Genomic DNA, 15884 nt, shown 5'->3' on the forward strand with positions numbered 1-15884 from the left:
CCTTCTCCAACCTGGACATTCTCAATACATGCTATAAAATATTATGAAATACCTTATATTAGGTTTTCCTCATTTACTACGAATTACTCATTAGTATCCTAATGACTGAACTTTCCTATACCTGAGGGTCAAGCTTTAACTCTTAACTCTTGATAGAATTCTAAAATAATTGACAACAAATCCATTCTCTTGAACTTCAAAACATATAATTATTATACCATAGTGAATGCAGTATAGAAGTATAAGACATTCTACTGAATTTCAAAATGGGCAAAGCTCTGAAGGTAAGTTTTTCTTATTACAATGAAATCAGTTTTATTATTAATTTGATCAAAAATCAGCACAATCTCCTATGAAATGCAAACAGTGCATACATCGATGAGAAAAAAAGAAAAGAAAAATCACTGTAAATCGCAGCAAATACGGGTCACCTCATAGAAGTTTTGGTGCCCAGCCTTTTAGCTTAGACCTGTATACACACACACACACACACACACACACACACACACAAAGCGCACGTGTTGTGACTTGTATTGGATGAAAGCACACACGCCAGTTTCTTTCTTTATGATGTTTTTTCACATAACGTGCTATCTTTTGGTGGGTCCAGAGCAAGTTTATTTTGCTGCCTCGAATCTCCTTGTTCTACACACTTTTCCCCCTTGGACAGAACTTCCTCCAAACTCCTAAAAGCCTAGGACTTATATATTCTATTTTCTTATCCTGTCTATAAACCTGTTTTAATATCCTTTATTGATAGCACTGAAAGTCTTAACTTGCTTAGGTCAACTTCGATTTAAAAAAGTCATCAGTGAATGGGGTATAAGAAGTAGTGGGTGACACTCCAGGTACCAGATGACTGTAACTAGGAAACGGAGAAAAAGGGCAGCCGTGTCAGAGCCTGGAGCTCTTAAAACCACACTATGTAAGCAGGCATCTGTTCTGCCAGTTTTAAGGGTGTCTCTATCAATCTGCTGAAATAAATCCTATGAGAGAAAGCAATGAGATCAGAGCTGGATTCACTTATAGGTGTCTAAATGACCACCACCGCTCTTCACTTGTGACTTTTTGGGTTACTAACAAAAAATTAACTCTCTTCAGAGGATTCTGAGTGGCCGAGCTTGCCACTTCTCCCAAAATCATCCCATTTTAAACTCATGTAGTCAATGACAACATCTGTGTTCTCTGGTTAAACTCATGAATCGGAGCATGTTGTCCTCCAATTTTCTATCTTCAACCTCTTTTAAGTGATGCTCAAAACACTGGTGTTGACGTTTGCGTTACAGTCAGGAGTTCAGGGAGAAAGATCTCAGTGAGTCAATGTTTCGTTTTGCTATTGTTCTCTAGGGCTCAAAACTCTTTAGAGGAGTAATACAAGACTAGACATCACTATCTGGTAACACTGATCCAACCAGAGGCCACTGCAACAAAGCACTTTCATCTCTTAAAGGCCAATTTTAAACAACAGCTACTTTTATTAAAAAGAATAATTTTATAATACCAGAGTTGAAAAAGAGTTCTGGAAATTTAATTACAAAACCTTATTCTACAGAGGAGAAACCCAGACGATAAAGAAGTTCAGTATTTTGTTCATCAAGGTAGAAGATGAAGAAGACAAGGGGAAAAAAGGACCAAAGACAAAGAAGACTATCATAGGCCTATTACAGATCCAAGACCCTCTCTCAAGCCAGGCTGGGGTTCCTTCTGCTACATTATAATGCTTTCCAGCCCTTCTTCAAGCATATCAGAATAAAACCAAAACACAAATTTTACAACCTGTGTTACACCTACCCTTGCAAGGGTTTTACATTTTGCTCCCCGAGGCAATCTGCTTTCACTTCATCAACCCTCTAATACTTTGAGAAAGCATGTAGCCAAGTCTCATTAGTGGTAATCCCTTACTTATAACATTTTTTAAGTGCTCAAAGTTGAGGGCCTGAGTAGTATATCTTGAATGAAGAAAGACAAGATGAACCAGGAGAAGGCAGAGATCAGGACCAAGTTAAAAAGAGGATGGTGGTAACCATGGTTCCCTGTGGTCACAGTGATCAAGACAGAGAGGTGTCTAGGGGCAGGGCAGGAGAATACTCAGCATCTACAAGTAATACATTTAGGGCCTCGACCAGAGTAAAGGAACAGTCAAGGGAACAAACTGGGGCCAACTCAGTTCATCCCAGAAAGAGAGTTATGGCTATATGGCAGGCACTATCCAAATGACCTCACCGTTTTACCGCTGTGGCTTCAGGAAAGGCGCCAGCTTCTCTCCACCCTGACCTCTCTTCACATGCTGGTTACCAGAGAAAGGCAGGTCTTTGGGACCACGAGGTCCCAAATGTCACAGTGGTAGAAAGGCAAAGTAAACGTCATACTGTGAGAACTTGTAAAGGAAGCTCCCTAACGCTGATTATTTTCAACGATATTTTATTAACTCAGTATACATACTTCAGAGAGGCAAGCTAGATAAGGAAGAGAAATCCATGCAAATGCCATAAAGGACCTATTGTTCTTTGAATAGCATTGTTCTTTACATTTAGGTCAGAGGTAAAGCTGGCAGAAACTACAAAGTAATTGTTCAGAGGATTTTCGTGAGCGTTAAATGCGTAATGTGGTTGAGCCTTATCTGAAATATTAGTAAGTGCTATATAAGCATTAGTCATTACTTCTGTTCTTGTGTGATTATACCCCTTTGAAAATCTGATGAGAACTACAATACAAAGTATGTCTTAACAGAGGAAGCATATTAAATATTACACTGAGCTGATGCATTTCTCTACTGAATGAAACAAGTCATATTTTTGGAAGTACAGACAGCTGTATCCCATATATCAAGCTGAAAATGCCATGGCAACCACTGTTCCTAGGCAATTGGAGAATTATGTGTGTGGTCCACCTTCTATATAATAAATATAAGTGGAGAGTGGAGGTAAAAAAAATCAAATGTTATGAGATAACTTGGAGGAAAAAACTAAAAAGGGGTATATTTCTTAACAATTATAAATACATGCTCTGTTACAACAACCTTAATGATTCTGCATAAAATGACTAGATTAAACTCATTACACGAAGCTAAGATCAAATATATTTGCACATTTCAAAATCATATGACAATCTATCATCTTATCTGCTTTTAAAGCATGATAAATATTAGAGGATGAAATTGGGTAAAAGATGAAAAATGTCAAATATTTAAAAAAAAAACAGCTGTTAAAAAACTAACACTCTAGGTATTAAATTTCACTTGCATAAGACTATATGGCAAAGAATTTCAGTTTCTCAACATTTGAGTGTTAGTCTGAAGCAGAACGCAAAATGAGACCAAGTGAAATGGCCAATCAGGAGCGCTTATGGTGCTTCCAGCCAAAAGCCAGTATCCTAAAGAAAACGAGGTGCCTTGCTAGTAGCCCGGAAAAAGCAGTTCATTTTGGCATACACATGTAACCAAGCAGCAAAGCCACACCAGATGTAAAAACATGAAGAATTCTCCAAGAGGTTCTGTGAATTCTATGGGTCAAGATTTGTTACAGCTTCTGTGCAACTCTTCTTCCTCTTCTTCAAATGTAAAAGAGGCATAAAAGCTTAACTTGTCAATGATACTAGGACATCCTTTGGCTACTGATTTCATTAAATGTGCTCTTCACAGATACCTAGTCAGCAGACATGGGACAGAAACTGGATTTCTGAACTTAGTTTCAATCCCAGAGTTCTAAGTCACTTTTAATTTAAGTCAATGCCTTTGCATTTCTGACTTCTGTCATGTATGAAGTAAATGACAATCTTATGTAAATAACTGTGATTTTATGCAGTAATGCATGTGATCTAGTCCATGTAAATGACAGCATGAGTCAGCTCTTACATATATTGTTGCACAAATGGCATTTCACATCTTCAGGCAGAATCATATTCACAAAATGCTTAAAAAGTACCAAGAACAACTGCCAGAAAATTTCTAATTGGATGGTTTTCCCTTCCAAATGAACATTTCCATAGAAGACTGTATTTCACCTTTACAAGGAAAATGACACAGACCTGAAACCATGTGAAAAGAGTACAGAGATTCAGGGACAAGCCAAGGACAGTGCAGCAATGACAGTAAACTATGCAGTCTTTACAATATATTCTTTTGGTGGGCAGAAAGAATTTTAGATGAGGAAATGCTCCCCGGAAAGGTTAGGATAAATTATTTTACTAACTGGGATTATCACTGAATCGGTTGCCAAAATTAGCTCAGAAAATCAACAGCCTTTTATGTGAATATTTTCAGTTGATGAGCCAAAAATCACTATCCAAATACCTTAATTTGCCAGTATTGAGAAATGCCTTAGAGGAATGAGGCAAATTATTAAATACAGACAGCCAAAATGCATAAAATAGATGTCACTGACAACATTTTTTGCAAGCTACAGATAGGCTGACTTATCTGCAACCCTAAGACAAATATAATATCAAAGATTACTTAAAAGAACATTAAGATAAAAGCTCAAAATGAATAAAACTGTGCTAATTATAAATCGCTTTGTCATGAATTACTGTTATTTATCTCTCTAGCTCTGTTTTCTGGTACTTCACCCACAAGAGATAAGCATTTGCTATTTCTAATATAATGTAACTATTTCCAATATTTTCTTTCTGCTTTACTCAAAGGATGCTTTGGGGAAAAAAAATGGGAAAACACAGAATGCTGTAGTTCTGTTAAACAGCGCACCCTTGTGGTTTATTTTACCACCTAAACAATAAAACTTACATGATAAGGATGTATCCAAAATTCTTCATGGACTCGGAAATGATTTTGTTGTTTATTTTTTTTGCAGTATTTTTTCCCAGCTTGATACTACTTTTAATCAGTAAAAAACAGTGCCTTTTTAAAATTTCAAATTCGAAACTAAATTGTTAAAATGGATATAAAATGTCTACAGAGATAATAACTATCTTTGATCTTAAATTTAAAAGCAAAAAATAAAAGAAGCAAGCAGCAAAGTAAGTAAAATTCATCTATAAACTTATATGATTTGCTGAATTTCCTGAATAGTTCCATCTAATGCTATAAAAAATTTCAATTCAGGGCTCTGTTTTCTTTACATGCATTATGTAATGCACACCACATTTTAGTTATTGGTCCTTAAGCTTTCAATACAACCTTGCCAAAATTCTGGCTTTTTTGTAAAAGCTTAAGAAGAATATTGCCAAAAATTAATTGGGCCAATTACTCTAAAAGTAAATATAAGCAATTTTTGTTCTCCGAGTACTTCTGAAAATTTACCAGATTTACACATGAAACACTACAATTTTACCGGACATTCTGATTGTATATCTTAATACTATACCTGACTATGTAAAAGCTCTGGTTAAAAGTTTACCTATCAATTCTCCTGAACACCTACTATATCACAGAATTTCTCTGGGAACACAATTCCCACCCCCTGGTTTGGAAGAAAACAAAGGGGGGGAGCATGGAATTTAACAATGCTATAAGCTTTACACAATAAAATAACCTTAATGTTTATCTTTAGAGGATGGGGTACCTACCCCATAACATGTCATATCCATCAATGGAATATTTACATGTTATTGTGCAGCCTTTAAAAAGGGAAGCCCTTCATGTACTGATAAGGATATCCAAAATACATCATTCAGTACCAAAAAGTGAGGTATAACATAATACATGTAACATATGACCACTTGAGGAAAAAAATCACATGTAGGCTGAATATTGGCTTGAATATATATAGATTATGTCTGGAAGAATACACAAGAAAGTGTTAGTGTTTGCCTCTAGGCATAAGAATTTGGCGTCGCAGGGTAGAAAAGGAGAATTTTCACTCTATTTTCCTTTTTATCTTTAGAAATATATATCATGAATATACTACGTACACATATACATAAATTAAAACAAAATAAAAAGGTATGAGAGCAATCAGAGAAGAAAATGAAATAAAAGGAATCCAAATTGGAAAAGAAGAAGTAAAATTTCACTCTTTGCAGATGACATGACATTATACATAGAAAACCCTAAAGATTCTACCAGAAAACTGCTAGCACTAATCGATGAATTTAGTAAAGCAGCAGGATACAAAATTAATGCACAGAAATCTCTTGCATTCCTATACACCAACAAGGAAAGAGCAGAAAGAGAAATTAAGGAAACACTCCCATTCACCATTGCAACAAAAAGAATAAAACACCTAGGAATAAACCTGCCTAAGGAGGCAAAAGACCTGTATGCAGAAAACTATAAGACACTGATGAAAGAAATCAAAGACGATACAGATGGAGGGACATACCATGTTCTTGGATTGGAAGGATCAACATTGTGAAAATGACTGTACTACCCAAAGCAATCTACAGATTCAATGCAATCCCTATCAAATTACCAATGGCATTTTTCACAGAACTGGAACAAGAAATTTTATGATTTGTATGGAAACACAAAAGACCCTGAAGAGCCAAAGCAATCTTGAGAAGGAAAGACGGAGCTGGTGGAATTAGGCTTCCTGACTTCAAACTATACAAGGCTACGGTGGTCAAGACAGTATGGTAGTGGCACAAAAACAGAAATATAGATCAATGGAACACAATAGAGAGCCCAGAGATAAATACACGCACATATGGGCACCTTATCTTTGATAAAGGAGGCACGCATATACAATAGAAAAAAGACAGCCTCTTCAATAAGTGGTGCTGGGAAAATTGGACAGCAACATGTAAAATAATGAAATTAGAACACTTCCTAACACCAGACACAAAAATAAACTCCAAATGGATTAAAGACCTACGTGTAAGGCCAGACACTATAAAACTCCTAGAGGAAAACATAGGCAGAACACTCTGTGACATCCATCAAAGCAAGATCCTTTTTGACCCACCTCCTAGAATCATGGAAATAAAATCAAGAATAAGCAAATGGGACCTCATGAAACTTAAAAGCACAGCAAAAGAAACCATAAACAAGACAAGAACACAACCCTCAGAATGGGAGAAAATCTTTGCCAACAAAGCAATGGACAAAGGATTAATCTCCAAAATATACAAGCAGCTCATGCAGCTTAATACCAAAAAAGCAAATAACCCAATCCACAAATGGGCGGAAGACCTAAATAGACATTTTTCCAAAGAAGACACGCAGATAGATAACAAACACATGAAAAGATGCTCAACATTACTAATCATTAGAGAGATGCAAGTCAAAGCCACAATGAGTTATCACCTCACACGGGTCAGAATGGCCATCATCAAAAAACTTAGAAACAATAAATGCTGGAGAGGGTGTGGAGAAAAGGGAACCCTCCTGCACTGTTGGTGGGAATGTAAATTGGTACAGCCACTATGGAAAACAGTTTGGAGGTTCCTTAAAAAAATAAAAATGGAACTACCATATGACCCAGCAATCCCACTCCTGGGCATATACCCAGAGAAAACCATAATCCCAAAAGAAACACGTACCATAACGTTCACTGCAGCACTATTTACAATAGCCAGGACATAGAAGTAACCTAAATGCCCATCAACAGATGAATGGATAAAGAAGATGTGGCACATATATACAATGGAATATTACTCAGCCATAAAAAAGAATGCAATTGAGTTATTTGTAATGAGGTGGATAGAACTAGAGTCGGTCACACAGAGTGAAGTAAGCCAGAAAGCAAACAACAAATACTGTATGCTAACTCATATATATGGAATCTAAAAAAATGGTACTGATGAACCCAGTGACAGAGCAAGAATCAAGATGCAGATGTAGAGAATGGACTTGAGGACACAGGGTTGGGAGGGGGCGAAGGGGAAGCTGGGACGAAGTAAGAGAGTAGCATTGACATATATACACCACCAAATGTAAAATAGCTAGAGGGAAGTTGCTGCATAATATAGGGAGATAAACCTGATGATGGGTGATGCCTTAGAGGGCCAGGATAGGGAAGGCAGGAGGGAGTTGCGGGAGGGGATATGGGGATATATGTATAAATACAGCTGATTCACTTTGGCGTACCTCAAAAACTGGCACAAGAGTGTAAAGCAATTATATTCCAAAAAAGAGCTTTAAAAAAAAAAAAAACGACATGAGAGACAAATTCAGAGAAAGATCACTCCATCTGATAAGGGGCTAATATTCAAAATACATAAAGAACTCATACAGCTCAATAGCCAAAAAAAAAAAAACAAACAAACACCATGTAATTAGAAAATGGACAGAGGAACTGAATAAATATTTTTCCAAAGATTAACAAATGGTCAATAGATACATGAAATGGTGTTTAGCATCACTAATCATCCGGGAAGTGCAACTCAAAATTACAATAAGATACCACCTCATCCCTGTTAGAATGGCTGTCATCAAGAATATAAGAGATTTGTGCTGGCAAGGATGTGGAGAAAAGGGAAACCTTGTGTGCTCTCAGTGGGCATGTAAACTGGTGCAGCCACTATGGAGAACAGTATGGAGGTCTATCAAATAATTAAAAACAGAACTGCCATGTGATCCAGCAACTGCCTTCTGGGTATGCATCCAAAGGAAATGAAAAATAGGATATTGAAGAGCTACCTGCACTCCCATGGTTACTGAACCATTATTCACAACAGCCAAGATATAGAAACAATCTAAGTGTCCATGTACGGATGAATGGACAAAGAAGATATGACATGTTAAAATATATATATACATACATATATATATGATACACACACGCACACACACACTGAGGAATATTATTCATCCAGGAGAAAGAAGGAAATCCTGCCATTTGTGACGACATGGATGGACCTCAAAGGCATTACACGAAATGAAATAAGCCAGACAAAGAATAGCAAATACTGTATGGTATTCCACTTATATGTGGAATCTAAAAACGTCAAACTCATAGAAACAGAGAATAGAAAAGGTTGCCTGGGGCCAGGGGATGGGGGAAATAGAAAGCAATTGGTAAAAGACAGCAAACTTTCAGCATAAGATGAATAAGGTCTGAGAATCTAATGTAAAACCTAGCGACTACAGTTGACAACACTGTATTATATAATTGAAATTTGCTAAGGGAGTAGAATTTTAATGTTCTTACCATTGAAAAAAAAGGTAATATGTGAAGTGATGGACATGTTAATTAAATAGATAGTGGGAATTTTTTCACAACGTATTTCAAATTACCACAATGTATACTTTAAATAGCTTACGATTTTATTTGTCAGTTATACCTCAATAAAGCTAGAAAGAAAGAGAGAAACGGAGGGGAGGAGGAAGGAAGGGAGGAACATCAAGCCCTCCACACCCATCAAACTGTGATGTTTGCAGAGGGCCCTGAATGCCTAGAAGAGAATAGCCAGCTATCCAAAGTTTCTGAATTGGGAAGTGACAATTATAAAATATAAATGTGGCAGCTTGCCACATTCTTTGTATTCTGAAGACAAGAAGGGGCAAGACAAGTTAAGTACACACCTTCTCCTTACCCTCCTGGCCCTGAATTTCCGTGAGGCATATCTTCAGCAGAGGGAGTAGAAGAAAGGGACAAGGAGATATTGTGAAAGGAGGCTGAACAAAGGGTTGGTCACTAATTGGATGTGAAAAGAAAAAGAAAGACCATCAAAGATGATCTTGAGCTTTTCAACCTGGGAGAAAAAAAGCGAGGTTGATTTTAAATACGTTGATTTCCAAGTAGTGGTGCATCAATAAGCAACTGTGAGTTCAAACTGCAAGTGGAACAATACTGGAATTGGAGTACAAAGCTGATGTGTTTGTTTCATAGGGCTGCTGTAACAACTTGCCACAACGGGGCAGCTTCAAACAACAGAAATTTATGCTGCTGTAGTTCTGGAAGCTAGGAGTCTGAAATCAAGGTGTCAGCAGGGCCACATCCCTCAGAAGGCACTGGGGGAGAATCCTTCCTTGCCTCCTCCAGCTTCTGGTGGCTCCCGGCATTCTCTGGCTTGTGGCAGCACCACTGCAATCTCTGTCGTCACGTGGCCTTCTCTTCTGTGTCTCTGTGCCAGTGTCTCTTCTCTTATACTAACACCAGTCATTGGATTTGGACCCAACTTAAGTCCAGAATTATCTCATCTCTAGACCTTGATTTGGACTTATCCTTTGGGAAGACACCATTCAAAACACTACAACTAAGAACTCAACAAAGAATAGATGTTTTCTCTGAAAGAGTAAATATAGGCTAAGACCATAGATTCCGGTAGAAAATGGGTAAAGGAAGTGGTGGCAAGACAGAAAAAAAAAAAAAAAAATAGAAGAGAGCTGAGACATGAGAAGAGAATTAGGACCAAGGAAGAGAGAAAGGACTTCCCTGGTGGTCCAGTGGTTAAGATTCCGCGCTTCTATTGCAGGGGGCACGATTTGATCTCTGGTCAGGGAACTGATATCCTATATGCCACAAGGCAGGGCCCAAAAACAAAAACAAAAAAAAGAAGAGAGAAAAATCAAGACCAAAGGGTGATCTATCCCATCAAATATGGCAAAGAACTTAAGGAAATGAAAGTGCTGTGATGCCCAGTAAGGGACGAATTCGTATGAGCATACACGTGCATGTATACACACTCACACACACACACACTCACACACAGAGCCACAGCTTAATTGTTAAGAATTTTTGTAACAAATAAATTTTAAAAAATGGGTTCTTCAGCTTCTCTAGGGAAAAACAAATAATTCCGGGTCCTACTAAACAATACATCAAAGAACTATCCAGATGTCCAGATCAAAGGAAAAAATAATTGGAAAATTATATAAAGATGTCTAGCTTGCCAAAGGCAACATACAAAAAAAAAATTAGTCCTTAACACGGGCATCAGCTGGTCATAGAGCAGAGAGTGAGAATCAAAAGAAATGGCTTTTGGCGAGGTCACTGGTAGCACAGCCCAGAATTTTAAGAAGCTGACTATTAGAAAGACAACGCAGACCTCTTCAGGCTCCAAACACAAAGGACATTTACTGGAATAGACTGAACGAAGTCATCTGGAATAAAGATTTGTGAGCAGGGGCTAAGATGTATTTCTGTACAAAGAAAAAGACAGACTTTGGTAACCACTCAAGAGTATAATAATGTATACTCTTACAAGGCAGTTTGATGGTAATTAAAAATATAAAACCATCCTGAAAGGGCTGCTTTTAAATGACTTACTATGAAGAAATGCAAACTAGTTATGGCCACAACATGAAGTCTCTGGGACCCTGAGTTTGTCCCTGCTTCTCTCACTCAAGCTCTGTTTCTTCTGTGTACCCAGACTTGCCATGGTCCTCACATACCCTGCATCTTTCAACAGGGTTCCTCTTGCCTGACTCATGCACTCCCACGTGTTTTTTAAGACTGAATCCAACTCCCAAGCAGTTACCCTGGAAACTTCTGTAGTAAATGATCCTATCATCTGAAAAAATAACTAGCCTCCTGATGTGTAAGATGAGATTTTACGCCACAGCCGTTAGACGAGAGCCTTATAGCAATAAGAAGACAGTTTAATAGATGACTTTCCAAATAACTACTGAGTTTCAGCATTTCTTATGCTCATTTCTATCTAATCCTGTTGCTACTTTCTAAAGACACATATGATAGCTTATAAATTACAATTTAAAAATAAAGTTTTCCTAAGGTTAAGGAAGTACAGAAATGTTTATTACTTGGGTAAGAAGGGTTTATTTACTTGAGCATTGAATTTACTAAGCTTCCAAGGGGGAAATAAAAGCCTTCAACGAGATAAAACTTTTCAGTTTCTCAAATACCTCAAAATAAAATTTGCTCTCAAAGTTACTTAAATCATTTGTTTGATTACAAGCAACAAAATATATGGTCTCACATTTCCTTAAAAGTTCACTTACAATTCACCTGAAGAAGGCAAAGAACGTAGAGACTTTATAGGCATGAAAAGTTGTTTGCAAATGGATTTCTACAAAACAGTATGCTCTAGGAAAATTTGGGATTAAAGAGAAGCAATAATGAGTATGTTTGGGGAAAAGGTACACCTAGAACAGTGCCTTGAACATAAAAGTATATGATAGTAACTGCAGTATATTCTGTATAAAAAGACTCTTTTATTATAGAGTATTTATGTAGCAGGCAGTCACAAGGATTCCCCCCCTGAGAATCTCAGAGTCAAGTCAAGATCTGACATCGTTAGAAACCCATGAATGTAACATAAAGACTGTGTTGCTATTTTAAAAAAAAAAAAGTTGTGTTAAAAAATAAGTATTTCCATTCCTAATACATGCATCAAGCAAGAACCTTCAGCTGGGCCTCAGTAAACCAGGACTTTAAAGTTTATGGATGATTTATTTGCTTGTAGATAAAAGCCACTTAAAACTGACATATTTATTCTTTGCTACACTGCAGAACTGTACATATAGAGAGAATCTCTTCATAGTGCCAATGTTATTAGTAACTAGTTATTTATCTTATTACATATTAGTAACTGTTACTATTAGCAGCCTATGGGGAAAAGGACAAGTTAGTTAAGAGAAAGAATAGATGGTCTCCTGCCCCATCCCAGCAATACAAAACAAAACAAATGTACGTACCTCCTCTGTTTCATCCATACTTGTGGATTTCACCACACAGGAAGCTGGCCTCCCCTGGAGCTGAGCAAGGTCCTGCGGCACGCTCTGAGACGCGGGCATCGGAGGCAGGGGCGCGCGCCTCTTCTTGGGTGCGTCCGATGGCAGGGTGTTTGAAATATACGGTTTGGTAATGGTATTGCTCCTCGTAAAAGCTGGACGATGCTTACTTACTAGAGGAGTTGCAGGGGCACTGGCAGTCTAATAAAGAATGAAAAGGCAAAATCTACAGGTAATTTCGAGATGAAAAGCACGTGCAATTAAAAACAGATTAGAAGAATCTCGTAAAATGCTACATGAGAAAATACCTACTTGCTCCCGCTTTTTCTTACTGCGTTGAAAAAGGCTGAAAAACCCTTTATTTTCTTTATCCTTCATAAGGTCTAGGTTTTGTGATATTTGGCAGGACTCTAAAACAGAAAAATAGCACCTTACTTTTGTTTGAGGGGTTATACGTGCACCTCCGAGTTTTCTCTCAATTACTTTCTCTTGATAACTTTAATGATAAAAGCTACTAACTATGCTCTACGATGAACCACGCACTGGGCTAGGCACCTCATATTTTAATTAATTCTCAAAGCAACAAGCAAATTTAGTATTATTGTTCCTGTTTCACGGCAGAGGAAACTGAAGCTTAAAAGAAACTAAGATACATGCTCGAGCCAATGGTCAGGACATGACAGAGCTAGGACACAAACCCAAGTCTTTGCGACTCAGAGTCTGTTTCATCCACAACTACCAACATTTCAGAAGTAAAAAGGACACTGTGAATTAAATGAGATATTAAGTTGCCATCATACAGTTTGTCCCTTGGTTGATTTTCAATTGTTTTATCTCAGAGCTAAACTATTATGAAATATTTAATACTCCAAAACATGAGTCATTATAATTACTCAGCACTCTGTTCAATGTTTTAAAAACTTTATTCCTTTAACCCAGTGGTTCTGAACTGATGATTTTGCACATGTACACACACACACACACAAACACGCACGCACGCCAAAGATGTTTAACAATGCCTAGGGACAATGTTGGTTGTCACAACTGGGGGAAGGGTGAAGAAAATGTGCTACTGGCATCTACTGGGTATAGGCTAGAGATGCTGCTAAACATACAACAATGCACAAGACAGCCCCCAACAACAAAGAATTCTCCAGCCTCAAATGTCAATGGTGTTGAAATTAAACTACACTTTAAGCAGAATGGCAAATGTCAGACCTCAAGGCTGGGACTTCCCTGGTGGTGCAGTGGTTAAGAATCTCCCTGCCATGCAGGGGACAAGGGTTTGATCCTTGGTCTGGGAAGATCCCACATGCTGCAGAGCAACTAAGCCCGTGCGTCACAACTACTGATGCCTGCATGCTGCAACTACTGAAGCCCGGAGCTCTACAAGAGAAGCCATCACAATGCGAAGTCAGTGCACCGCAACGAAGAGCAGCCCCTACTCTCCGCGACTAGAGAAAGCCTGTGCACAGCAGTGAAGACCCAATGCAGCCAAAAAATATATAAATAAATAATAATAATAAAATAAAGTATCAACAACAACAAAAAACCCCTCAAGGTGCATAGGTAACAGTTCATTTTCTAAAAAGTGTTCGCTGGTGTCAACTAAAGGGGCTGACAGACAACAACAAATCCAGTACTGCTGCGTCACCTGGCCCCGACTGTCTCTAAATAGCATTTCCCACTAAAAGGAAGCATCTCAGGAACCAATCTGATATGGTTTCTCCTGGCCAAACTCAGGACAATTTGGGCATCATAAGAATAACTCAATAAATTGAAAGACAGCACATATGTTGAACTCTATGAATGCATAATGATACTAAAAAAGTAACTGATTCTCATCGTTCATTGCTTTAAAAATTGATTAAGGGAAAGAATCACAATTTTATCCTGCCTTTTCTGAAGGAACTCTATCTAGGTAGACAAACAGCTGACATAGGGAAATCTGCTTTCTTTTAGAAATATCCCAACTGATAATTAAAGGAATATTTGTAACATTATATTTATTTTCTAATGCCTAATTAACCAAGACATAGGCAATGATGTTCTCAGCGGCACTATTCACAACAGCCAAGACATGCAAACAACTTAAATGTCCATATGAATGGATAAAGAAGATATGGTACATCTGTACCATGGGAACACTACTCGACCATAAAAAAGAATGAAGCAATGCCATTTGCAGCAACGTGGATGGACCTAGAGACGATCATACTAAATGAAGTAAGTCAGACAGAGAAAGACAAATACCATATGATATCACCTATATGTGGAATCTGAAATATGACACAAATGAATCTATCTATGAAACAGAAACAGACTCACAGACAGAGAGAGCAGACTTGTGGTTGCCAAGGAGGAGGTGGGGATGGAGGAAGAATGTAGCTGGAGTTGGGAGTCAGTAGATGTAAACTATTATATATAGGATGAATAAACAACAAGGTCCTACTGTAGAGCACAGGCAACTATATTTAATATCTTGTGATAAACCATAATGGAAAAGAATATAAAAAAGAAAGAATGTATGTATATGTATGACTGAATCACTGTGCTGTACAGCAGACATTAGCACACACTGGAAATCAACCGTACTTCAAAAAAAAAAAAATAGACACAGCCAATGATCATTGATGGCTGACATCAAAAAAAGATAACTTGTTATTACATGCCTGTTAATGGAAATACGCAATACCATCCATGAAAGAGTCTTACCAAAAATATCTCACCCAATTCTGATCAAGTCTCTAGATTTAATAATCAATTTACAGGAAACAGAAGATAAAGACACACGCTAAGCGGCACCACAGGAGGCAAGCAGCAAAATTCTGAATGTGGGAAACACCGTAAGACAAATGACCTGCTTTCTTCGACAAATCAGTTGCAAATTTTAAAAAAAAGAGAGAGGCAGGCATGGGAGTGGGGATTCATAAATTTTAAAAACATTTCTCCTATGAAACACATATGGGTTTTATGGTAAACCACAATCTAATTGCAGTGACACTGGAGACAAAGTAGTATGTATTGACATTTGTGGGAAATATCTGCAGCAGAACTTAGAGCTCGATGTATAAATACACAGCCCTTTCTTAGGAGTAAATGTCTAGTCTTTTTATTTAAAGGAAATGTTTAAAAATTAAATAAATTATGCCACAGTAGGAGTTATTCCATGGAAGCAAAGGTAGTTAACACCAATAAATATATTAATGCAATATGCCTCAATAAGACACCAAGGGAGAACTGTATTTCACAGGTTAAAACTTCATTATCTGATGCTTCAAATATTAAATAAGCACTATGCGTGCTATACAGTGAGTTTACTGACCATGCTAATGACTAATAATAATAGACA

General features: G+C 37.5%; 1 protein-coding gene across 11 annotated transcripts in view; it reads right to left on the minus strand.

The window, feature by feature from the left end:
• COBLL1 (cordon-bleu WH2 repeat protein like 1) overlaps positions 1-15884 on the minus strand; it is a 154895-nt gene that overhangs the window by 30883 nt on the left and 108128 nt on the right. For all 11 annotated transcript variants that reach the window (XM_057744571.1, XM_057744570.1, XM_057744569.1 and 8 more), the window contains 2 exons: positions 12845-12942; positions 12497-12733 (listed from right to left, as the gene is read on the minus strand). In XM_057744571.1, coding sequence (XP_057600554.1) covers positions 12497-12733; positions 12845-12942 — 335 coding nt within the window. The remainder of the gene's footprint in view (positions 1-12496; positions 12734-12844; positions 12943-15884) is intronic.

This window comes from Hippopotamus amphibius, chromosome 8 (assembly GCF_030028045.1).
Source record: "Hippopotamus amphibius kiboko isolate mHipAmp2 chromosome 8, mHipAmp2.hap2, whole genome shotgun sequence".
Lineage (NCBI taxonomy): Eukaryota > Metazoa > Chordata > Mammalia > Artiodactyla > Hippopotamidae > Hippopotamus > Hippopotamus amphibius.